General features: G+C 44.7%; 1 protein-coding gene across 1 annotated transcript in view; it reads right to left on the reverse strand.

The window, feature by feature from the left end:
- PLEKHB1 (pleckstrin homology domain containing B1) overlaps window positions 1-24,909 on the reverse strand; it is a 250,886-nt gene that overhangs the window by 103,839 nt on the left and 122,138 nt on the right. Inside the window, exon 3 of the mRNA XM_069203837.1 lies at window positions 10,982-11,131. Within this exon, the coding sequence (XP_069059938.1) occupies window positions 10,982-11,131 (150 nt within the window). The remainder of the gene's footprint in view (window positions 1-10,981; window positions 11,132-24,909) is intronic.

Genomic DNA, 24,909 nt, shown 5'->3' on the forward strand with positions numbered 1-24,909 from the left:
CCAAGTGTATTCCACGGACATGGGCAACAACATGTGCATTACATGAGCAATGTGTGTTCACTGTGAAGCTGTTAAAGGTGGGCAATGCATGTTATGCAAGGGATATGTTGAAACTAATGGTTGCAGGATACTAGGCCAAACAGTAAAATGCGTTGAGGGGCATTAAGCAGACAAAGCAATAATGTATATGCTGATTGCTTAAGGAAATCATGTTATGTGTTGATATTATATCCATCTGTGGATTCATTATATCAGGCAAGTTTGGCTCTATTTTAAACTATTCTGCTTTTTAAATTTACATTTCTTGGGAAACTACATTCAGTTCTCGTCTAACCAACGTTACATGCCAAGTAAGGTAATTATGCATTAAATTGCACCATCTCCTTCAACAATAACAACAGATTTATTCAAAGAAATCCTCCAAACCATCTGAAAGGGGTGGTCAGCTCACATCTGCTTCAGCAAATATCACTAGCTTAATGACTGCACGAAATGCTCTAACTTGTAGTAAAGGTCGCAAAAATTCTTGATTATCAAGTTCCCTCTAAAATTGTCTTTGAAGGAATTAATTTATGATAATAGCATAATGAACTTTACAGTTCACAGGGTCTTTCTAAAGTTATCCTTGGGGAAGATGCCCCCCCAACAACCATGTAATGAGGTCTTTAAACTAAAACCAGTTCTGATCAAAACTATTGATCTATGTGCCTTAAAACTTCATGGTGTTCCTCAAATTCCATCATGTGAACAAACACCATTCTCATCGCAACGCGTCAAGGGTGTCAGCACTGTGTGTAAGTATCACCTTCATTTTTGTCTTGAAAAGTTGCCTTATATGATTTTGTGAATTAAGAGTTTGGGCCATGAAGAACTCTTTTTGCAGCTGAAAGTATCTTTTTTTACTCAGCAAAATACTACTGCAATAGTAACTGGTGCATGGGCCAGCTTGCAGAAAATACAGGCAGCAGCTTGAGGCTATATTAGCTCTCTTCACAGACACCTTTGAATCTATGCAGTACAGAAAATGTCACTTACCCAGTGTACATCTGTTGGTGGCGTGTAGTGTTGCAGATTCACATGATATGCATAGGTCCGTCCGCCATCTAGTGTTGGGCTCGGAGTGTTACAAGTTGGTTTTCTTTGAAGAAGTCTTTTCTAGAGTCACAGGATCAAATTACTCCTCCTTTCGGTAATAGTGCGCATGGGCATCAACTCCTTTGTTAGATTGTTTTCTTTCCACTGTCGGGTCCAGACGTGGTTCCTCTCGCTCTGAGAATTTCCATTCAGAAACTTTATAATAACTCTTATTTTACTGTCGGCATTATTTCAATCACATTTCCATCTATAATTGAGCCGATAGTACAGTCGGAAACCAGAAAACGCCCTTTTGGTCGTGCGCACGCACAACTCTGGCCTGTTCAGGCCTACCATGCCGAAGCCTGATGGATCGGACTCCATTCTGATTCTGTTCTCAATGTCACGTGAAATTTCCATATACAGATCAACATGTGGTATGTAATCTCTGTCTCTCTCCCGAGCATCAAGAAGAAGACTGTGAAGATTGTCGGTCGTTCCGGTCAGAAAAGATATTGCATGACCGGAGAGTGAGAAGACTTGAGATGGCATAAAAAAAATACAGAGTACATCGACACCATAGAAGAAGAACAGGCCCAGATGGCAGTTTCCATCCAGGACACCGACTCTGAAGCAGACTCGGACAAAGATAGCCAACTGATCACTGTGGCTCAGCATGTGAGTACAAATGCCCATACACCCATTGCCGAGAGACCAATTAAGGCCTTAGGTGCACCACTGCCAGAGAGCCCTAGTTCCACCCGAAAGAAAATCGTCGGCGACTGTCCTTCGGGTTTGGCACCTAAAAAGGCCACACCCATTTTGATGCTAGAGTCAAACAAATCCACTAAAAGTGCCACATCTGAGCTGAGCCAGCGTCCACACTCTTCGGAGTCGAAAGTTCGACGCCCAGCTTCAGAGCCGGAACCACAGGCTGTATCTTCGGGACCGAAAAAGTTGTCAACTTTGGAGCTGCAAAAATATTCTTATACAGAAGAACAAGGACTTTCGAGCCGATTAAAGCACAGCTCAAAGACATTCGATGAACAGTCCTCTAAATCGCCTAAAACATCAGAATATATTTCTGAAGAATCAGATATTCAGCATATACTTGAAATCATGGATGCTAAACAAACAAGGATAAATATCCAAAAAGAGACTGGAAGGATCATTGCTTCGCCTCCTCCACAAACCAAAAGAAAGTTGGCGTTTCAAGAAAATCTTGATACTGCTCCACCACCAGCAAAAATCTTTAAAAGGAAGGAGAAAGCATTACCGTTACAAAATTCTCCACCACATTCGCCACAGCTTTCTTTCTCACCACCACCTGCTAGCCCACCACCATTGCCTTCACCAACACACTCCGATACTTATTCGCATGGTGATACATTTGACCCCTGGGATTTGTATGATCCTGATCCCATACCCCTAAATGACCCAGACCTCTATCATTCCAAACATTTGTCACCAGAGAATAGCACAGCATATACACAGGTCATTTCAAGAGCAGCTGCGTACCACGGAGTACTGATGCATAGTGAGCCTTTAGAAGAGGATTTCCTTTTCAATACATTATCCTCCACACATTCACAATACCAGTGCTTGCCAATGTTGCCTGGCATGCTCGGACATGCAGACAAAATATTTAACCTGTTAAGGCTAGAATTTTAACACCACGAATAGACAAAAAATACTAGCCTGCACTTACATCACACAACAGGTACCACCAGACTGTTGTCGTCAGCGCTGCAAGAAAAAGGACCAATAGCCAATCTTCAGGGGATACCCCTCCCCCTGACAAAGAAAGCAGGAAGTATGATGCTGCTGGTAAGAGGGTGGCTATACAGGCAGCTAAACAATGGCGCATTGCCAGTTCACAAGCTCTACTAGCGAGATAGGACAGGGCACACTGGGACGAAATGCAGGAATTTTTACAATACCTGCCAAAAGAACATCAAAAAAGGGCTCAACAAATTGTTGAAGAAGGTCAGGCAATGAGCAACAACCAAATAAGATCTGCTCTTGATGCTGCAGATACAGCAGCTAGAAGCGTAAATACTGCCATAACCATACGTAGGCATGCATGGTTAAGATCTTCTGGTTTCAAACCAGAGATCCAACAAGCAGTGCTCAATATACCATTTGACAAAAAAAACTATTTGGTCTTGAGGTTGACACAACAATTGAAAAGCTCAGGAAAGATTCAGACACTACAAAGGCTATGGGAGCTCTATACACTACACCTTATAGAGGCTCCTTTCGCAAACAACAATTTAGAGGTTTCAAGCCCCAATCTGCAGACACCTCCACCTCACAACCTAAACAAGGCCAGCAGCAATACCAAAGAGGAGAAGTTAGAGGCTCTTATAGAGGCCAACACTTCAGAGCCAGAGGAAAATTTCAAGCCTCAAAGTGTGTCACCACTCCATCAAAACAGTGACTTCCTCAGTATACCACAACCCCACACATCTCCTGTGGGGGGCAGACTGCAGCAGTTCCACTCCCAATGGCAACATATCACCACAGACCAATGGGTACTTTCAATTATCCGTAATGGTTACTGCCTAGAACTCATTTCTAGTCCTCCAAACACAACATTGTGTTACAGCAAGAAGTACAACTGCTACTACTAAAAGAAGCAATAGAATTGGTTCCAAAATCTCAAAACGGAACACAGGTATATTCACTATACTTCCTCATTCCAAAAAGGATGGCACTCTCAGACCCATTCTAATTTTCAGACTATATATCCTTTCAGAACACTTTCACATGGTAACTCTGCAGGACGCCATTCCACTACTACAAAAACAAGATTACATGACTGCATTAGATCTCAAAGATGCATATTTTCATATCCTCATACATCCAGCTTATCGACAATACCTAAGGTTTGTGATAGCGGGAAACCACTACCAATTCAAAGTTCTTCCATTCGGCATTACAACAGCTCCAAGGGTTTTCACAAAATGTCTAGTGGTAGTAGCAGCTTACCTAAGAAGACAACACATACATGTCTTTCCTTATCTAGACGATTGGCTAGTAAAATCAAGCAATATTATACAATGTCAGCAACACACTCAATACACAACAGAAACCCTACCCACACATTAGGGTTCATAATCAATTACCAAAAATCTCATCTTCAACCAGCACAGGTTTAACCTTACCAGAGATGGTGAAGCACGCAGATGGCCTTGATAAGCCTGTATGTGAAGTATAACCTTGCCTGCTCTCGTCAGTAAATTGTGTCACTGCGCTTCACCATCTCTGGTTACTCTGGCCTAACGGGGCCGGATTCATATCTGCCTTGGGCGGCGAAATTATTTTCATACGACTGCGTGACTTCATTTCTCAATACCCCATCAGCCTTGACAAAGACTAGGAGACGAAACACGTGTCTGCTGTTTTGCTGCATATAAGTTGATTTGGAATTTTTCTGCACTCATTATGACTCGTTGGTTACTGGATTGGTGCTTTTGATACTGATTCTACGCCTGCTTGAACCAATAAACTCTTTTTGCACCCGCTTCATTGTTGCAGACCTTGCTTATCATTGACCATTTGGAATTTGGACACAGGACTTCTTTTGGTGTGCCCTGGTATTGCATATTTATTTGTCTTTACTGATTGCCCTCGCAGTCAGTAACTCTGAACACTTGTGGTGGACAGGTGTTTCCACCGGTCGGCACCCACCCCATACCAGATAGCTGTTTTCTTCAAGGACTTTTCTCAAGAACTTTGTCATTACATATGGTTCTATGTGTGGGCAATCCGGGCATTTTTCCACCATTCTGTCTTTTTTTTAAGTAGTATAGTTGCTGATGTAAGAATTCTAAACATTAATGGATGCTACCTACTCTGACTGCTTTAGGGCTCTATGTACTAAAATATGGTTGGTAAATACTGGTAGCAATTTGCAACCAGTATTTTTGCAATCAGTTAAGGTTTACTTTAATTAGAATGTAGGCCAGTTCTTAAAAATCTGAATTGTTATTGGTTCTAATCTGACCTACCTCGTGCATATTAAGGAGGTAGTTTGTAAATTTCGAGTCACTACGGTTTGTTGCAATCACAGGAATGGTGGTCAGCAGACCACCATGTCTGTCAGTGCTTTTAAACAAAGCAATCATACTGTTTTAAATGCAGCTCATTTTCCTTAAAGGGGAACACTATGTGTTTCAAAAAAGTGAAGAGTTCCACAAACTTTTTTTTTTTAGGGGTAGGCAGTGGTCCTTCCTAACAATGTTTTTTTCAACATTCTATAAGGGGAAGGGAGGTCCCTTGAGGAATATTTTCAATAAATATTAAGGAAAATGTATTTTAGAATTGTACATTTTCCCTGCCTAAAAGCCTCTGGAGGCCCATTTGCATTTGTCATCCTACTTCTCTCACCCAGTAATCAGCATCTGAATAGGGGTGAAATGTCTCCCAGAAGCTAATAATAGGCAGAGATGACCTTAAAGAACAAGCAAGGTGGGGCTGAGAACCTACGTTTTGGCATTACACTGTCTAATCCTGCTTGAATGTCAAATTCAGCTTGACAGACCTGCTTGGTTTACATTTAATTCAGGAAGCACATTTGAAAGGACAGGAAACAGAATGCCAAAACAAGTCTTGGGTATCCACTGTCTGGTTGCTGGAAAACCCTGTCTTGCCTACCACACTTAAGTCTCTGGGATTATTGGGAGTATAGAGTCTGGCCCAACATAGATTTTATTGTTAGATGTAGGAGAACACTAGGATTCCCGTACTACAATTTCCCCAATCCGCAGCCTTCAGAGCTGTGCGGACAAATAATTCTGCCATCTTGAAAATACCCCATTGGTTAGGGCGTGCGCAGGAGTCATTTTTACCAACTAGCTTGTGCCTGGCATAAATGTGACATTTTCAGTCAATGGCTTCAGAACAATCTTGTAACTGACGATCAGAAGAGGACTGAACCTACTGTTTGCGACCTGAGCACAGCTCTGAAAAGACTGGATCTGCTCTCTCTTGTACCCAGGATAAAGAAGTTAACTCCAAAGGTCATAAAGATACAGGAACACAACAAACTAGAAGAGGCCTTTTTCTGCAACTGCCCTGCAGCAACTGGATCTGGACTGGACCCTCTTCTATGGCCTCTTCTTGACACCTAGTGAGTCTCTAAGTGCCTCCCGTGTGGTTAGAGAAGCGTACTCCTGTGGTGGAATGGAACTTAAAGAATAAAGTCAGAAAGCAAAATTTCTAACTAGGACTAATTAGTGCATCCAACCAGTGTACAATTGCCGGTCTACCACGACCATTGATTATCATTGGCACTTTTTAGGTCGAGCGTTAGTGTTCGACCTGCTCATACTTTTAAGTATACTATTCTGTGAGTTCCAGCTTTTTCATTTGTTGGTTCCAGTGTCCTTCACAAATCCTTGCTTGCTAGTGGTCAGTTCTGCCTCTTTGTTCTGCTTTTTCTCTTTGGGAGCAGCACAAAATACTGTATAAGTACGCTATGTCCTGTTTACCTCTTCTGTAAGGGACTTTTTTTTTTTGTATTTGCCTTTTGGTCTTACACTGTGGGTGCTTGTTCAGTCGCTTCTCCCCACCAGCTCTCTCTGTAAACATAAACCAACATCAGGGGGGGCTTTTCCAGGGCCAGCTCGCTTTTGCTCTCTTTCTCTTGTTATTTTCAGTCTGTGTGGCAAGAAAAGTCCAGTCAGTAATTTACAACGCTAAGAGCTCTAACACAAGCAAACACAAGACCATTACATTCCAAATGCTTTTTTTTGTTCGTTGCCTGCTCATGTTCAGTGAACCTTCAGTTTACATTTGCTTCGCTTCAAACAGGGCTGTAAATCAGGCTGTCACATTTTCTCTTTGTGGAGCCGAGTGTGCCTGCATGCAGTCCCTGGTGGTGGGAGGGAGGGCAGATGCCCGCTTGTTTTTGTTTGCCATGGCTCAGGTATTCAAAATGTTGTGTCTTTTGTCTTGCCGAAACAAACATGGTAGCCACTGCTTTTCCGAACGTACATCACGTACAAAATGCAGACACAGCAGGGTGAGTATTGTGTATTTATGAGGGCACTAGCCATCTTTATAAGGCACCTCCCTCTCTTCACCTCCCCCTACCCTTTAAAGCACACAAACCATAAATGTTAATAAGAGTATTGTAACGTTTTCCTATTGGTGGCCTGTTGTGGCTTGGGCACACGCTGCATATGTCTGAGAATCGCAAAAACAACAGAAGATGGACGAAATGCAGAACAAATCAAACATTCACCCCCAGTTACAGATCTTGGTTTAATCCATCCGTTTTTTTGCTTGCCATGCCATTCTAGCTCAGACCCAGCCATATGCAAATCAGTCTTGACCCTGTTCCCTATGGGAACAGTCCAGCCCGAACTGCCAGGCCAGATCCTCCCTGGACCAGAAACAAGCATCCTGGGACCGGTTTCAGGGTATCACCCTTCATCAGCCAGGCTAGCTTGAATCTGGTGGCATTGCAAGCACGGGACCCACGTCTGGGCATACCCTTCCCACTTGGGGTGACAAATGCAAAAACAGAAGATGGACGGAATGCAGAACAAATCAAATATTCACCCCCAGTCACAGATCTGGGCTTAATCCATCGGTTTGTTTGCTTGCATGCCATTCCAGCTCAGAATCTGAGAATCACCTGACCAATGTTTTTACATGACAGCCAGATCTACTGTATATAGCACAATTGGGACGAGCAGGTAACTCCTAACTAGGAGGTAGTGAGTTCTAGGATGAGGTCAGTGTGATCACATTATGTGGTTATTTCCGTCTGGTAAATAACTTTTGTGGTCGCGGCCTCGGTTATTGAAGTTTTCTCTTTTTTAAATATGCTGTGTGGCTTTTGTTGTTGAAGTGCTTCTTGTAACGTCTTTGACAGTACAAAGCACATTAGTATTTTGCTCTTATGTGGTCAACCTTGAGTAATGAACTTGTGTAAGGATGCCAGACTGTAACTTGACTTTGAAGTGCTCTTAGTAACACCTTCGGCAGTAGCATATATACATGTATTTCGCCCTCATGGTGCTAATCTTGAGTAATGCACAGATGTATAGCTATCACACTCGTTTGGATGTAGCATAATGGTGTAGAATGGACACTTCCTATACTGGAGGCAGGGAGTTCTAGGTTGCAGTCAGTGATAAATAATAGTGTTCATTCTTCAGTGGAATTTATTTTTATTTATTGTGGCTTTTTGATTTTACTGCATAGGTTTTTTTTCCTTTCAATTTGTAATTAAGTAACAGGGAGCTAATGTTCCTTGCTTGTATTTTTGGTGTAGTGTGTATGATGGCACAGTTGCTCAGTGTATTTTCGAGCTGTGTGTTCCACTCTGGGATTTACCAATTGCATCCTAGTAGCATTTGGTTTGAATTAGCCTTAGCGTAAGATTTACGAGCTGCTCAGATGAGACCAATAATGAGTCTTCAATCCGTAAGTCTACACTATTTAAACGGGTCTTTGAGCTTGTTGTGGTTTTTGTATCATTTATCTCAGAGGTTTGTGCAACAGTGCTATGTTCTATTTCGGAGGTGAATATTCGGGTGCAGTCGTTCTTTGGAGTATCGGTTTAATTGATTATTTGTGCCCTTTATATGTTGAATTTTGTTGCTATCACCACGAAGGGATGTAGTTTTCTTGTGGGTTAATTATGAAGGGGTGAGTCCTCGTGTTGGTTAATAACTTTTTAAGTGTATTTGAGGTTTGGGTCTGTTGATACGTCATTCGTTGTATTATCTCTCCGGCCAGAAATATTCTGAGTGATTCATTTTTATGTGGGGCAATACACCCATTTTATTCAACAAAAGAGAGGAGTCATCATTATTGATGAACTAGATGCAGCACGGTGTAACTGAATGTTATTAGGGTTGAGCGCGCAAGTGCTCTAGCCGGTTGTAATCTCTCTGTGGGCTTTTAACCACTCCTACCCTTGCTATTCGTTGTTTGTTGTGCTTGTTTTAAATGCTTCATTTTTATTGGTGCATTTTGTGAAATTTCCATCCTTTGTGTGCCGAGTTCCCTCCCACAGGTGATTTCACTAAGTGAACATTTCTGTTGGCCATCGCACTACGTCACGCTTCCTCCTGTTACAGCGTGTGATGGCCTCTCCTCCAGTTTCAGTTTGCCTTTCATCCCAGCTGCAATCCTTTCTAGACATTCACGCAGGGAGCCAATAACTCTTGTGCTCACGCTCCTGGAGGCCATGGCGCTTTGAATCAGCTTGTTCCTTTTCTGTGTCTCCTTCCCGCTCATGGTGTGGCGCTTTGAATCGGCTCGCTTATGTGGAACTGTTTTACTTTTCATTTTCAATTTATGTTGCAAAAAAAGTCCGGTTATTAGTTTACAACGCTAATAGCTCTAACACGAGCAAATGCGAGACCCATTGCATGGCAAATGCTTGTTGCATCTTGGTGCTATTCTTTGAAAATTCATATCTCTGGTTTCCCTTACAGGATTTTTGACATTCTGGGTGTCATTTTGTTTATTCAAGTTACTTCATTTTCCTAATCCAGTTTGGAATTTTTATTGTTTTGCATTTTGAATTTATAAATATTTTGAGTAGGCGCAAATGTGTTAGACACTGTCCCGTGTTAAGCTTATCTGCTCTGTGCAAAAGCTACCAGGGGTTTAAGCTCATGTTAATTTAGTGACTTTAAGGGTTCACCCTGACAAGGATTCTGATTGTTCCTTTAGAAGGGTAGACACCCACCCCAATTAATAACCCGGTTTCTTATGCTTCTTAATTATTTATTTTTGCTGTTTTTATACATACCATGAACTACGCCCACAGCACCGGACTGGTTTACAGGAGAACAAGAAAAAGAATATGCATAACTGCAACAGATGAGAAACAAAGTAAACCCATCGATCCAATAGTTTGAATCAGGGAAGGAGGGCCAGACAGACTGTTTCTGGATAGATAGGATAAGCCAAAAGGGAATGCAGAGAGATGTTCATATAATAGAAGGCTATGTAGGGACAAGTCTCAGCTGCAAGGAGGATTTCAGTGAACAATGAACTTAATGCCAAGCCATTCAGAACACACTGAAGAGCTAATCAGCTGGGCCTTTGCCACGATCAAACTGAACAGATCTTTGTACAAAAAACAAAGAGCCAGATGTAGCAAGCAGTTTTGCCCATTCTGTGTCTATGGGAAAATGTGTTCGTATATATATATATGGCCCAAATTCACCAAATTGGTGTGGTTTTAGCTCCACTAGCCAGAGGACTATTTGTTATCAATGTAATGAATGCATAAGTAGGGGTTAAAATAAAGAGTAGTAAATGGCACAGGAGTGCAAATTGCACTCTATCTTTTCTCTCATTTGTAAAACGAAAAGCTTTGATGCTAGCATTAAATGTATATTTTAAATTTTTATAACTCTTAAGTGTTCCTTTCAATTTACCCCCATGAGGACTTACAAGTTGTATCTAAAGGGTCTGGTTTTAATTGTAGAATGGGCACTGAGCTTTATTTGCACATCACAAAAAACAAGGAAAGTTTTACTGGTTAAATACAAATATCGGCTGAAACTGATAGGTACCACGTGACACTAAGAACCAGTTCCGAAATACAAGTAGAATTAAACGGCCGTCTATTACATTGAAACTGAACCAGATTATATCAAAATATATGACAAAAACACGTGATCAACTGGACCAGAGAAAAATCATTTGACACAGGTCAAATAAGGTTTCATACTGGATCCTGTACTCAAATTCTGTGCTGCAGCCAGATGCCTTTCTGGATGTTTCCTTCCAAATATAAAATACAGCAAATTGATTACATATAGCAGACATTCCGAAGATGGCCACATGGTGGCAGTATACACTTGCAAAAAAAAGAAGCCGGTTCTTGTTCTTGTCATGCCGACACAGAAATGTTAGGACCTTTCCTTACCTAGGCAATCATGGCCGGACTTCACAACCGTACTGCCACGAATGTAAATCTTGTCTGACATGTTGCGTCGGCTCTCGTCATCAGAGTAAAGGAGTGTGCCATCCAACCACAGGTCAAACCAATGCCTTTTCCATCTTCTCAAAAAAGTACCTTAGGATAAAGAAGAGTAAGAAAATATCCCAATTATTGTTAAGTAGTTTCAAAATGTAATCAGGTGAATGTGACCGATGATACCTTTGCTCAGCTAACAAACTATGAATTAGCAAACCAGGTTTTCAAAAATATGGACCAATACCTTATGCCAAACCCCAGAACTTTGGGTACCATATATCCAGTGCTTTAAATGGGCCGGTACTGTCCGGTACTGAGTACCGGCACTTTTTTATTTTGAGAGGGAGAGTACCGGCACATCTCAAGAATAACGTAATACTTTCAATTGGAGAGTACCGGCACTTCTTAGAAACAAGCAGGTACTCTGATATAGAGTACCGGCACTTTAATTTTTCCATTTCAAGCACTGCATATATCAATAAGCAACAATCTTGGAACCAACGCATCTCATGGGATGCGCAACGCATCTTTGTTTCGGATCCATGCAACGTTCCGCAACCAGGATTTAGGTTAATTCGGCTTGGCTGCCATAATTGCGTTCCTGTAGGCAGCCCGCGCTTCATTGCGGTCGTTCTTAAGTTTTGACTTTGTTCTGGTCTGGCGCAACCAGATATCTCCAGTTGGTGTTTCTTGCTTCTAAGTGCTATTTTACAGTTCATTCTTAAAAATTAATGACTCAAGTTCTACATATTGGATTTTTGCTGTTTTGGTCTTGATGTATTTATTAAATTAGGTTCTATTTTTCTAACCTGGTGTGGGACCCTTTTTGTGTGGTGTTATCACTTTTTTACTATTTTAAGTGTTGTACCAATGCTTTACACATTGCCTTCAAGTTATGCCTGACTGCTCTGTTCCAAGCTATCAAAGGGGGAGCACAAGTTAATTTGGGATTTGCTTGAGCCTTACCCCGACAACAAGGATTGTAGATGTTGCCTGACCAGAGCTCACACCTCAGTCAACCAACAACCCAATTTTTCACAGTAACGTTTTGTGGAAATTCTCACAAATAACGTTATCAAAGGTTGCTGTCCTTTTGGCACATACCATGGTGCACAAAAGCACCTACCTCTCAGAAGGGCAGTTCTGTAGGACTTTGTTGCCTTCCGTTTAGTATCTTCATAGAACATGGGCTCAACTGGACGATTACAGCTGAGGTATAGTTTGCATCTATATGGTAACCATGTTTAGGTTTGCCTTGAGGTTAAAGGAACTGAAATATCCGTTTGCTCTATTCATCTGTGCATCTGCTAAACCTAATAAAATGCTATTAACAAGGTTTAAGAAAGGAACTGCTCAAAATAGAAAAAAGAGCATAAAAAGGTCCTAGAGAAATATGGCTTCTGTCTAGCTTAAGTATGAATGTGAGAGATGACTTCTATATTACTGCTTGTAGTAAAACCAGACGCTTGTTCTTACATGAGGGGTTCAAAGCGAAATTGTTTCAGTCTTCTTGACATGGACACTTTTGGAAAGCGGAAGCAGTTTAGAACTTTAACATGACAGGATGCCATCCTAATGTGTACAAAAGCAATAAGTACTATCAGTATAGTATTTGGCAGTGTGGCCATACTTTGCAGGACCTAATCACGTATAGGGTCACTAAGGAGAGGAATATGAACGGTGTGCCTGAGCCATAATGGCTTCCAAAAAGTGTGGCCCACAGAAGATCCGGGCCTGTGGCTGATCTCTTGCATAGGGCAGGCAAATATAGACAGAGGCAGAATGGTTTGTCAGGAGACTCAGCATTTGTTGAACTGAAGGAGAGAAGACGAGCGTGCCAGGGAAGTTGTCTCCACCTGCTGTAAATTAAAAATTGAACAGCCCCTTGCAGGTAGAAAGATGTCTATTGCAGTGGTGATGGTCCACTTCCCATAAGTACGCACAATTGTGTAGAAAGGATTGTGTTACTTTACTTAAGTGTGTTGCTATACTCAAAGTTGTTGTTACTGAACACAAAATAAATTCACCACAGACAGAACTGTAATGTTTTGTTCCTTCCCACTACTTTCTGCCCGCTCACACTATCAACAAACATGCTGTTCTGCATTTTGGTAATTTGCCAAAGGCTCACAGTGCCAGCTGCATGACAAACAGTAGATCCGGCTTACCAGGATGTGCAGGATTTTGAATTAAAAGCTTCAGGCATTGTGTACTGTGGTTAATTCAAATAATATGAATGCCACCAAATACATCCATTTGCTCACAAACTCAGGATTCACAAACCTGCACGCACATCTTTCTTTTTGAAGCCCAATTAACAGAAAACAGACTTTAAATCACACAGCAGACTAAAATAGGAGCAGGATCATTATTCTACTCATTCACAAGCTGATTTATGAGAATGCATGACCCAAGGCCCATCTATTACTGTATGTCAAATTCAACTTTATCTTTGAATGTTATGTTGGAATAAATGTGCACATTAGGAAAACACACACAGTACATGTGTTACTGGACAGCAATTACCCAACATCTTGTTAATAAAGTAGTGGCCTTAGTCAATATCTCAAATGTTCTTCCAGAGCAATGAAAATACTTAAAGAAATATAGAACAGCATCATTAGTCACATGGGAGGTTCATGCAGCAGACCATCAAGGACACCTCTTATGAAAGGGCCAGCTTTTAAGGGCAGAGTTTTCTACTGGAGTGAAATTACTGCCAGTGGGAACCTCCATTCATCATCACCAGCGAGTGGGGAAGGCGACATTTGCTTGGTGTCACCCTCAAAAAATGAAGCCCGATCCTCCTAAGTGGCAGCCACTGATGCCAGATGGTTATGTACCCAACACAGGAGGGTAAATATTCTCAGCCTGATTACAATTCAGGCAGAACACAATTTTGCTAAACCTGATTACTAGTAGTTAGGTTTTTCTGCACTTGGATTTACCAGGTCTGGGAAAACCTGACCAGAAATGTCTGGCCAGTCAAATCGCATGAGACTTTGGCTGCAGCATCAGTCATGTCTCATACTTCTTCTTTACTAGTGGGGGAAGCATAGAATGCTTTACCATGCTAAAAAAAAAAAAATCTTCCCAATCCTTCCCTTAATTCCGTGCACGCCCCCCACACCACTCCACCTGCAGCAACAGCCCCTGCCTACATTCATCACCAGATCATAGTGGTAAATGTATCCAGTATAAAGTCCGTTCCAAACCTAAACAAAACTCATTATGCCGTAAATAAATAAATTAAATACAAACCCACACAACGTTTCCGCTTCAAATGAAACACATTTAACACCGTATAAACATACCTACAAATAAAATCTACCTTCCATCCTGCTACAAAGCAGATAAGTGTTAGGATTTTCCTAAAAGGCAAAGGATTAGAAACACACAGATGTGACGTCAGCGTCAAACTAGATATTTAAACAATATCCAAACACAATCCATTCCGTACCCCAAAAAACACTTCCACCCGTTCCGTACCCAAAAAACACACTTCCAGCTGTACAGAAACTAATCACACAAAAAACACGCAAACTTCCTGGTGTCAGTTAATAACTTTCACAGCACGTAAACACACATAACATTGCAGCAGCTCTAACAAACAAGAAGGCATTGTAAAAACCACGAGCGCCGTGTCGGGCAGCATGCCAACCACGAGGTACAGGAACTGAACAAGCACTGTGGAAAGTTAGCCTTCACGCAGCCAGCAGAAACTGCATCACTGTTAACCAAATTAACGGGGCCTATTTCCTGAAAAAAAGCACAAATGAACGGCATGCAGTTGGACAAGGGAACTGAAATGAACCACCCATCTGGTACCACAAGCTTCCTGGCTTTAAGCTGCTTAAAATAACTTGTTGCTGGTGAGCCATGCAGGAGAAGGAAAGGGGTTTGCATGAGACTGAACCGCAATATGAGCACGCGGGTAGAAACGCACAAAGGCTTGCTCCAAAAGTGAATGTATTCCTTTCCAATCCCCGTTGCTTGACGCACATAAATGAGTTTTAAAAGCTCAATACTAAATCACTTAATGATTAAATTAAACAAACAGAATGACGGGAGGGAAGTGGTGGTAGGTGCGGCCGCAATACTAAAAGAAAAAGCGCAGTGTGCCTAACTGCAACAATTACAAAAAAAGAGTTCGCTCCTACACCAGATGACAAATGGAAGCGGAAGGAAACTGTAGTTGAGCAGTGCTCCGCTGCGAAAAAACGGAAGTGATGTATCGCTGCATGAAACACTTAGGAGGCAGCAAAGAAGAGCAACACTGGACTAAACCACTGGTAAGCAACAGGCGGGAGCTAAGGGCCAGATGTATCAAGCTTTTTTGCATTTGCAAACGGTGTGAATCGCAAAAAACGGCTGTTTGCGAATGCAAAAATGGTCCCTGTGATGTATGAAAGGCATTCGCAGTGTGAAAATACGGAATCTCAAAAATTGCGAATTTTTGCAAATATGATATGGTTTTGCATGTCGCAATCAGCGTATCGCAAATAGCGACATGAAATACCGAATCGCTATTGGCGAGATGCAAACTGCGACACAGTTTAGCGAATCACAGATAGCGATCCGCAAAATCATGGCGCAATTTGCGATACGCTGATTGCGACATGCAAAACCATGTCACAATGGAATGCATCAAAAATTTGCAAATTGCGAAAATTCGCAGAATGGCCTTTTGCACATGCAATTTACCACAAATTGAAATCAGGTGGTAACCAGGTGCAACCTATATAAAGAGGCCCAGAATGCCTCAGCCGCTCTTCCACAATGGCTGCACTCTACGTGATGGCGAGGAGGATGAGGATCTTGGCAGGTTTGAGGAGAGGGAGGAGGAGACAGGAGCGCATTTTCAGTGCGGCATTAACCCTGAAATCTCAGCCATGATTCTTGACCTGATAGCAGATCTACAACCCCTACTGCAGCGCACCACACACAGGACCAATAGCTTACCTACCCAGGTGCAGGTATTATGCTCCCCGCATCTATTAGCCTCAGGGAGCTATCAAGGGGTCATAGCAGCAGCAGGATGGGTCACACAGAGCGCTCTCTCAGGATTCTTCAGAGCATTTCTAAATGCCATGCTAAGCAAAATACAGATGCACATAAGATTCCCCAACACCCCACAGGAATTAGAGCAAACGAAAATACATTTTTATCAGATTGCACAATTCCCACATGTCATAGGTGCCATCGATGGGACACATGTAGCTATCTGTCCACCATCGGCCACCGAGTATGTTTATCGCAACCATAAAAACCATCATTCAATGAACATACAGGTGATTAGCAATGCTTCTAACATCATCGATCTTGAGGCCAGATTCCCAGGTAGCACACGACTCGTACATCTTTCACCACAGTGGGATTCACACAAGACTGCTAGCTGGGGAGTTTGGCGAAGGATACCTACTGGGTAAAGTAATAGATGACTATGTTGCATTGAAGTAATAGTGACTGCATATCCCAACAGTACTCATTTTACCCTCTGTTCATTCCAGGAGACAGTGCCTATGCAGTGCGCACCTACATACTGACGCCCTACCTGAACCTTGCAACGCCTGCAGAGAGGAGGTACAATGGTGCACACAGGGCAAGATGCCGTGTGGTGGAGTGGACATTTGGTCTCCTGAAGATCCGCTTCAGGTGCATCCATAAGAGTGGAAAGGCACTACAGTACAGCCCAGAGATAACATGTAAAATTGTGGCCGCATGTGCAATGTTGCACCACATAGAAGGCGCATACCGTTTAACCAATGGAGCCTGACTCAGATGAAGATGGTGAACCCTTACCACCCCATCACCCAGTAGACAGGACCAGTGCAGCAGAGGGCAGGCAAAGACGTGCAGACATCACGCACAACCATTTCTAATGTAAGTAATGACAACACCACTGCAATTTTATGTCTTTCTGTAGTTAGCAACTTTATTACCTTGACTTCAGGTAACGTGTCAACAGGACATAGCCATAAACCATAGGCTAACATGTGCAAATAACAGTGTCACACTATTAGCATCATAGTATAACTGTACATGTTACGCTAGTCCCCTGAGGCCTTAACATTACTTCCTACGTCCACGCACTCCACTTGAGTGCTCAGTGGCCTCACTGGCACCTCTTGTAGCGGGTTCACTGGCGGTACTGCGTCTGGTACTGGGACACCTAGGATCCATCACAGGGGCTGTAAGACTGCTGAGGATAGAGGACTCCTCACTATCTCCACCACCCAGTTCGCTGTTTGTAGCACTGCGTGCTGTCTGCATTGCCCCAGGACATTGGTTATTTGCACCAAGCCCTGTGCAACGTCACGACCGCAGTGTGCCATCTCCACCTGTATGCCCACATCATGTCGTGACATCATGGCAGTTGAGCTAGCAAGCTGATTGACCGATCTGCAGAACCCATCAAACCTTCTCATAAATTGGTGATGGACCTAAGGGGGCTGACACGCTCCTGCTGAATCTCAGTGCAGGGGTCCCTAATGGCATTTGTCAAGTCCTTTGTGTTTTTGACTGCTGTTTGCTGTCCCTAATGCAGTGACTCCAAATGTTTGTTCACTGTGCCCATGTTCTGACTGAAGGACACCAACTGTCTGTGCATTGACCTCATGTGTTTGCATTGCAGGCGCTGCGCTTTCAGCATGGAAGCTTCAAGTCCGCCAGAGATTGATGGGCCCTCTCTTTCCTCTGTGCACTGTCTGCCTGCATCGTGACGCCTCCTGAGGGGAGTTGACTGAGCTGGGGAAGGGACTGCTGTGTTCCTTTGGATCTATCCTCTGGGGGTGGTGTGGGGAGTTCATCCAGCATCTCATCTGGGTCCTGGTTGTACTCTGGGAGAGGTAACTCCCTTGCCCTGCGTCTGTTTGGTGCAATACTGAGAGACTCACTTGTGTTGGAGTCGGACTGTGGCTGTGTTTCAACATCCCCCACATTTCCACTTTCTGCTGCAGCAGGGCCCTGGACATCTGCAACAACAATGTGCAGCATGTCATTTATTTATATCTCACAATAAGTAGCATAATAGTAAATTTTCTACTCTGACATCGTATCACTGTGACTTGTGAGTGTTGTTTCTCTATGTGGATTAACACCAAGTTGTGTTTAATGTGGTTTATTGACCGTATGAGTGTGGCCTATCACTCCAATAAGGCATTGTTGTGGAATATGTAAGATGTGGCATGGACTACATATCGCGCTGCATCAAGCTAATAGCTATTTCTAGGGGACATTTGTACATGCACATATGGGGATACGCATCATTGCTGGTCTTACCTTTGCTGGTGTTGGGTGTCCCTGAGGTGCCAATGTCAGTGACACCACTGACAGCTTGAGGAAGCATTGTGGACTCCACCATGTCTTCCATTGGTGTGGACTGTGTCTGGGTGGGTGGTCTTCCTCCGGTGCTCCTTGCCTCCTTTAGCCTGGTGGCTAACCTTTCTTTGACACGGGGACGCAGGTCATACCATCTCTTGCGTATTTCCTCCACAGAGCGCTAAGCAACACCCACTGCACAGATTTTTGTCTGGATTTCCAACCAGAGTTTCCTTTTCTCACTTTCAGGGACCTGTAGTGAGTTCTTCCCAAAGAGTTTGTCATGGTTCCTGACCACCTCCTCAGTGAGCACCTCCAATTCCTGATCACTGAATTTGAGCTTGTGCTTCCTGTCTCCCTTGTCCTTCACCTTCTCATCAGTGGCCATGTTGCAATTTGGTCCTAGCTGGATCACAAAGCTGGCTCCCTGGTGCTGGGCTGTGTCTCCCTGCCTGCTCCTGTGGGTGTGGCTCCTGGAAACACCATGGGCTGACTCACTTCCTGGTTGTGATGTCATGAGGCTGCTCTGGGTTACCGTTTTCGCAATTTGCAATTTTCAGATACCCAATCGCAAATGATTTGCGATTCAGTATTTGCAAATTGCGTTTGCGAATTTTAAGAAATCGCAAATACCGACTCGCTATTTTGATACATCCCATTTTGCATTTCTAAAATTGCAATTTCTTAAAATTCGCTATTTAAGAAATGCAAACCAGGAGCTTGATACATCTGGCCCCATATCCTTTATTCAATACAATAGATCGTCCAGACAGTGCATGTGCGCTGGTTCGGCTCGACCTAAAAAAGGACCTCAATCCCAGCCTCTGTCCTGCCTTGTGCCCCTTGCTCTATCAACTGTCTGTACACTCTTCGTGCCTGCTTTGCCTTCTGCTTGTCCTGCCCGTTGTGCCCCTGGCCCCTCCTCCTTTTCCCACCATTTTTGCTGTCCACTTCTGTCGCCCATCCCCCCACACCCCAATCTCCCCACAACCTACTTAATGGCTGTTGCTACGCTACTCCACTGAGAAGGTCCTGAACATTTCTCCCCCCACTGCGAGCTGCCAAGCGCTGTCAAGCACTCTGTGCCCTGTGCTGAGCCTCTGTGCCCTGCACTGAGCCCCTATCCTGCGTTGTGCCCCTTGCTCTACCTTCTGTCTGTCTGCTCTGCGTGCCTTCTTTGCATTCTTGTTGTCCTGCCGCCCCACCTCCTTTACCCACCATTTTTGCTGTCCGCTTCCGTCGATCGTCCTCTCTCCCCTACGCACCGCCCTCTCCAGGACCTACTTAATGGCGGTCATTGTGCAACCCCACTGAGCAGGTCTTCAACCTTGTACCCCGCTGCCAAGCTCTCTGTTGCCTGCACTGAGCCTCTCATGCATTGTGCCCCTTGCTCTGCCCTATGTCTGTCCGTTCTTCGTGCCTGCTTTGCCCTCTGCTTGTCCTGCCCGTCGTGCTTCGTAGCCCGCCTCCTTTTCCCACCGTTTTTGCTTCATGCTTCTGCCGCCAGCTCTCCCTCCCACCACCCCCTCCCCCCCAGGACCTACTTAATGGCGGTCCACACCTTAGACCATGCCCATCGGCAGGACCCATGGAGCAGATAATCTTCCAACGAGATCCAAAACCTCATGCCCAGAACCAGACACACCAACTGCAGCATCACCTCGCCTGGATCCACACAAGGCCCTTTCTCCTGCCACAACTGCTGCTTCTCCTGTGATGTAGGAACCTCCGCAACTTCCACCCAGCAGACTTCCGGCCACAAACCACAGCTCCACTGTGCACTTCTCAACGTCCCATCCCTCTGCAAGCATGCCATGGAAATCTGGGACACTACAACCACCCTAACCCGACATAATGATCATCACTGAAACCTGACACACCCCGCATCTGCACCAGACATCGCCACCGCACCCCCGATACAAGATGATCCACCAAGACATCACCGTCCACAAGGACTCCCTCAACTGCACCACCTCGTCCTACAACACAACACCAATCATGGAACACCTCAAATTCCAGATCAAGCCTGACGCCAAAACCACCATCAAAGGAACCCTTGCCTAAAGACCACCTGGCCCCTGCAACAGCTTCTGCAATTCCATCCCGGACTTCACTGCCCCCCTGGCAATCAACTCCATCCACTACATCTTCCTAGGGGACCTGAACTGCCACCTAGAAGACACGGATGATGCCAACTCCACCTCACTCCTTGAAAACATGAGCGTCATCGGCCTAATTCAGTTGGTTACTGACCTCAAGCACAGCGCAGGACACATATTGGACCCCATTTTCTCCACCAGGGACAAAGCCAACTTCTCCCACACCACTGAGGTAACCTGGAATGACCACAACATCATCCACTTCACCATCGACGGACAGCCTGAAGCCCGGATGAGACTCCCCACCCTCTCCTGCCGCAACGGGGGCAAAGTCACGGAAACCCCCTGGATCGGGGCCCTCAAAGAAGCTAGACCCAACCCTGCAGACACCCTCGAACTCTGCATGCAAAACTTCTCCAACTGGATCTCCTCAGCCGCCGACACCATCACCCCCCTTAAGAGCACCACCAGCAGCAAACCCACCAAACAAGCCAGATGGTTCAACCAAGAACTTCTGACCCTCGAATGTCACTGAAGGAAACTAGAGAGAAACTGGTGCTCTAACAAGACCCCCGCCAACCTCAACTCCTTCAGGTCCGCCCTCAATATCTACCACCACCGACTTAGGGAGACCAAGAAAGAAGCTCTCACCACCCGCATTGAGGCAAGCACCAATCACGCCAAAGAACTCTTCAGCATCATCAGAGAACTCTCCTGTCCCTCTGCCACAGAGAACATGATCTACCCCTACCAAGCCCTCTGCGACACGCTATCGGACTACTTTCCCTATAAGATTGCAAACATCTAGAGCAACTTCGAACCCTAGCCCACCGACCACTACCTCCTCTGATACCCAAACCCTCACCTCCCTCCCCCACCGGATCATGGACTGTAAGCAGCTCTCTGCCGAAGACACCATCTCCACCATGACCTCCATCCACTCCGGATCCCCAACTGACCGCTGCCCTCACCGCTTCTACAGCCTAGGAAGAGAAGTAATCGGATTCTCCCTCACAGAACACCTCTATCTATACAGCCACCGTACCTGATGCCTGGAAACACGCCAAGGTCAAGCCCCTCCTGAAAATATCCTCAGCCAACCCCAATGAACTAAAAAATTACAGCCCATTCTCACCCCTCCCATTCCTTGCCAAAGTTTTGGAGAAGGCCGTCAACCGCCATCTCATGGATTAACTCAAAGACAACAACCTGCTCAAACCATCCCTCTCCGGCTTCTGGCCTAATCACAGCACCAAGACCACCCTTATAGCAGCAAACATCATCAGACAACTCCTCGACCTAAGGGGAACAGCTGCCCTCATCCTCCTCGTCTTATTGGCAGCCTTTGACATCGTTTCCCACCACACTCATCACAAGACTCATTGGCATCCAAGACAACGCACTCAACTGGATCTCTGCCTTCCTCTCTGGATGAACACAGAGGATCCACCTACCACCCTTTGTCTCCGTACCCAAAGACATTATCTGTGGCATTTCCCAGGGCTCCTCCCTCAGCCGCACCCTCTTCAACACCTACATAACACCACTGTCAGACATCATACGCACCCACTGACTCAACATCATCTTCTACGCAGCGACACCCAGCTCGTCCCTGTTCTGCTTAGATGCAAACTAATAAGGAACGAGGCTACAGAATGCAAAGAATACAACACTCTTAGTACTGAGTAATGAATTCATTAAGGCACTCCCAGGTCTCAAACGAAAGTATACAAAAATATTAACGTGAGAAATTAATTTGACTGCAGCAAAACATGTGCAGATACTAAAATATTCACAAAAGTTGAATAATTATAAGAAGAAAAAAGTGCAATATAACAACAATGAATATGTATATATATTTATGCATGCACACAGCAAAGCATGATAATTAAGAAATAAAAATGCATCACCATGGGGATCAAATCCAACATCATCCTTGTCCTTGCCAACGTCAAGCTGTGGAACCCTGTGTCGCGTAGGCTCTCACTATTCTAATGAGACTACTGGATTTGGGGGGGCAGAATCACTCGCACTGTGGGGGGCTGAGTCTGAACCCACTAAAGGTGACACCTGACGGCCTAATCCAGGTTTTGCTCCGGCTAGCTAGCAGAGCCTCATCTTCACCCAAGAGCAGGGACGATTGGGCAGTCGACTGCATGACACAATTGATTCCTCAGGGCAGTGGCGTAGCGTGGTGGGTGCAGGGGGGGCCGGCCGCACCGGGCGCAACATCTGGGGGGGGCGCGCTCGCACTCGCAGCTCTCTGCCCCTGCCTGGCTCACTCACTCTCTCTCACTGCAGTGCTGGCTGTGCGAATCCGATCCGAGCCGCCGGGTCGCCGCCCACTGTGGAGGGGGGGGGCTGCCAGGCGTGCGGTGCGGAAAGAGAGCGAGGGACTATCTGGGGGAGGGTCAGTGCAGCGGCCGCCCAGCGCAGCGCTGAGCGCGGGAGAGAACCACACCAGACCAGCCCAGGCAGCAGCAAGAAGAAGCTGGCAGCGGCGGCGGCAGGTGACACAGGCCAGAGAGGAGAGAGCCAGTGGTGACAGACGATGCAGGAGGAAAACCTAGGAGGACCTGGAGGAGAAAACCTAGCCTGCTGACTGCTGTGATCGGGTCCGGGACAGCCGGTGAAAAAAAAGGTAGGAGTCACGAGTGACAGGAGTCAGGACTGACTGGAGTAGTACTGGGCTCAGTGGGCTGGCTGTGTAGTGCTAGTAGTGACTAGACTGACTGACTGAGTGTGTGAGAAGAAGAACACTGAATAGTATGCAACTATATGTGGACAGTGGACATAAAAGGCACAGAAGAATGTATTTAAATGGAGCCATATGATTATGTAGCACTACTCATAGAGGATCCTCAGAGAGGGGATCTATTTTATGGGGAACCTGGCCTGCTGTAAGGGGGGAGATCTATATGGGGGACCTGCTTTGGCCTGCTCTAAAGGGGGATCTATGGGGACCCTGGCCTGCTCTATAGGGGGATCTATTGGGGACCCTGCTGTAAAGGGGGATCGGCCTGCTCTAAAGGGGGATCTATGGGGACCCTGCTCTAAATGGGATCTATGGTATACATTGATAATTGTTTATTTAATTAAAAATGTTTTAATACTGCTTAAATGTTTGTTTACATTTATTTTTAAAAAGTGTGTGTGTATATATTCATATATATATATATATATATACACACGCACATGTGTTTGAGGTGCACACCCTAATGCCATAGGCTGCGCACGCCTATGCACTCTGTCTGACTCTGACATAACAGTTCGCTCAGTCAGTTTAACAGCGAGTGAGCAGAGCCAGCAGTCTGGCGCTGTCACAGATTTCGCAAAAATTTCGCTATTGTCACACGGATCCTCCTCCTAGCCAATCAGGAAGTAGGATCCACTTCCTCATTGGCCGAAAGGCGAATGCATGCAATTGGCTGAGCTGCCGAGCAAGAGGCGGGAGGACTCGAGGAGACGCGGGGAACTGAGTAGAAGCCGCTGCTGCAGGTAAGTCTCTCTGCATTGAAAGGGGGCACACTGGTCATTCTGCAATGAAAAGGGGCAGTGAGCTGACCAGATGGATTGAAGTTTGGTTGGTTCAACAGTGACAAGACAGATTTCGATCCATATGTAGCTGCTCCAGCTCAACATAAGTTGATGTAAGCCAGTGGGTCTAGCAACCTTTAAATTTTTTTTTTTTTTGCTGAAAGAGTAAGGCAATAAACATTATGTTAAGAGTAAAGAAATGGTTATACAATGAAGGGGTGCTAAAAGTGCAGCAAGGCAAGAAAGTGATTTTCTTTTTTTTCTTTTTTTAGAATTTTAGCAGAATACTACACCTATATCATGCCATACAAAAAAGAATCTGGTGCACAAGGCAGGAAAAGGAGAAAGATAGGGACAGAGCAACAAGCTAAGTTAGCTGGAAGCCTTCACCGGTTTTTGGTGAGTACTGCTGAAATTACAGCAGGACCATCAGCAGCACCACAGGAGACTCATAATCCTGATCCTGTGTCGGTGGACATTCCTATTCCTGCATTAGAAGCAGAGACAGTTTCATCTAAGGTTGTTTATACTCAGCCAAATCTGCCAGAAAATATTGACCAAAAGGTTTATACTGATATTGGCTATTGGCCTGAAACCATGGATGAAACCTTGAAAACTGAACTTGTCAGGCGAGGGACAGAGGAACTGCAGAATAAGGATGCATGGTTTCCAAGAGACAGTAATGGCAGGTCATTTTCCAAGGATTGGTTCTACATACATTTGGAGAATGGTGAGACTATGTTAAGGACAAGGTTGGTGTTTTCTCCTGTAAACAATGCTGCATATTGCTTTCCTTGCATGCTTTTTCAGAAGGCTAAAGGGAAAAGTTAATTTGGAAAGTCAAGTGGATTTAATGCATGGAGAAAGTTAAGCCCTAGATTACTAAAGCATGAGCGCAGTTCATATCACTTGAGTGCATTT

Source organism: Pleurodeles waltl, chromosome 8, assembly GCF_031143425.1.
Source record: "Pleurodeles waltl isolate 20211129_DDA chromosome 8, aPleWal1.hap1.20221129, whole genome shotgun sequence".
In the NCBI taxonomy this organism is placed as follows: Eukaryota; Metazoa; Chordata; class Amphibia; order Caudata; family Salamandridae; genus Pleurodeles; species Pleurodeles waltl.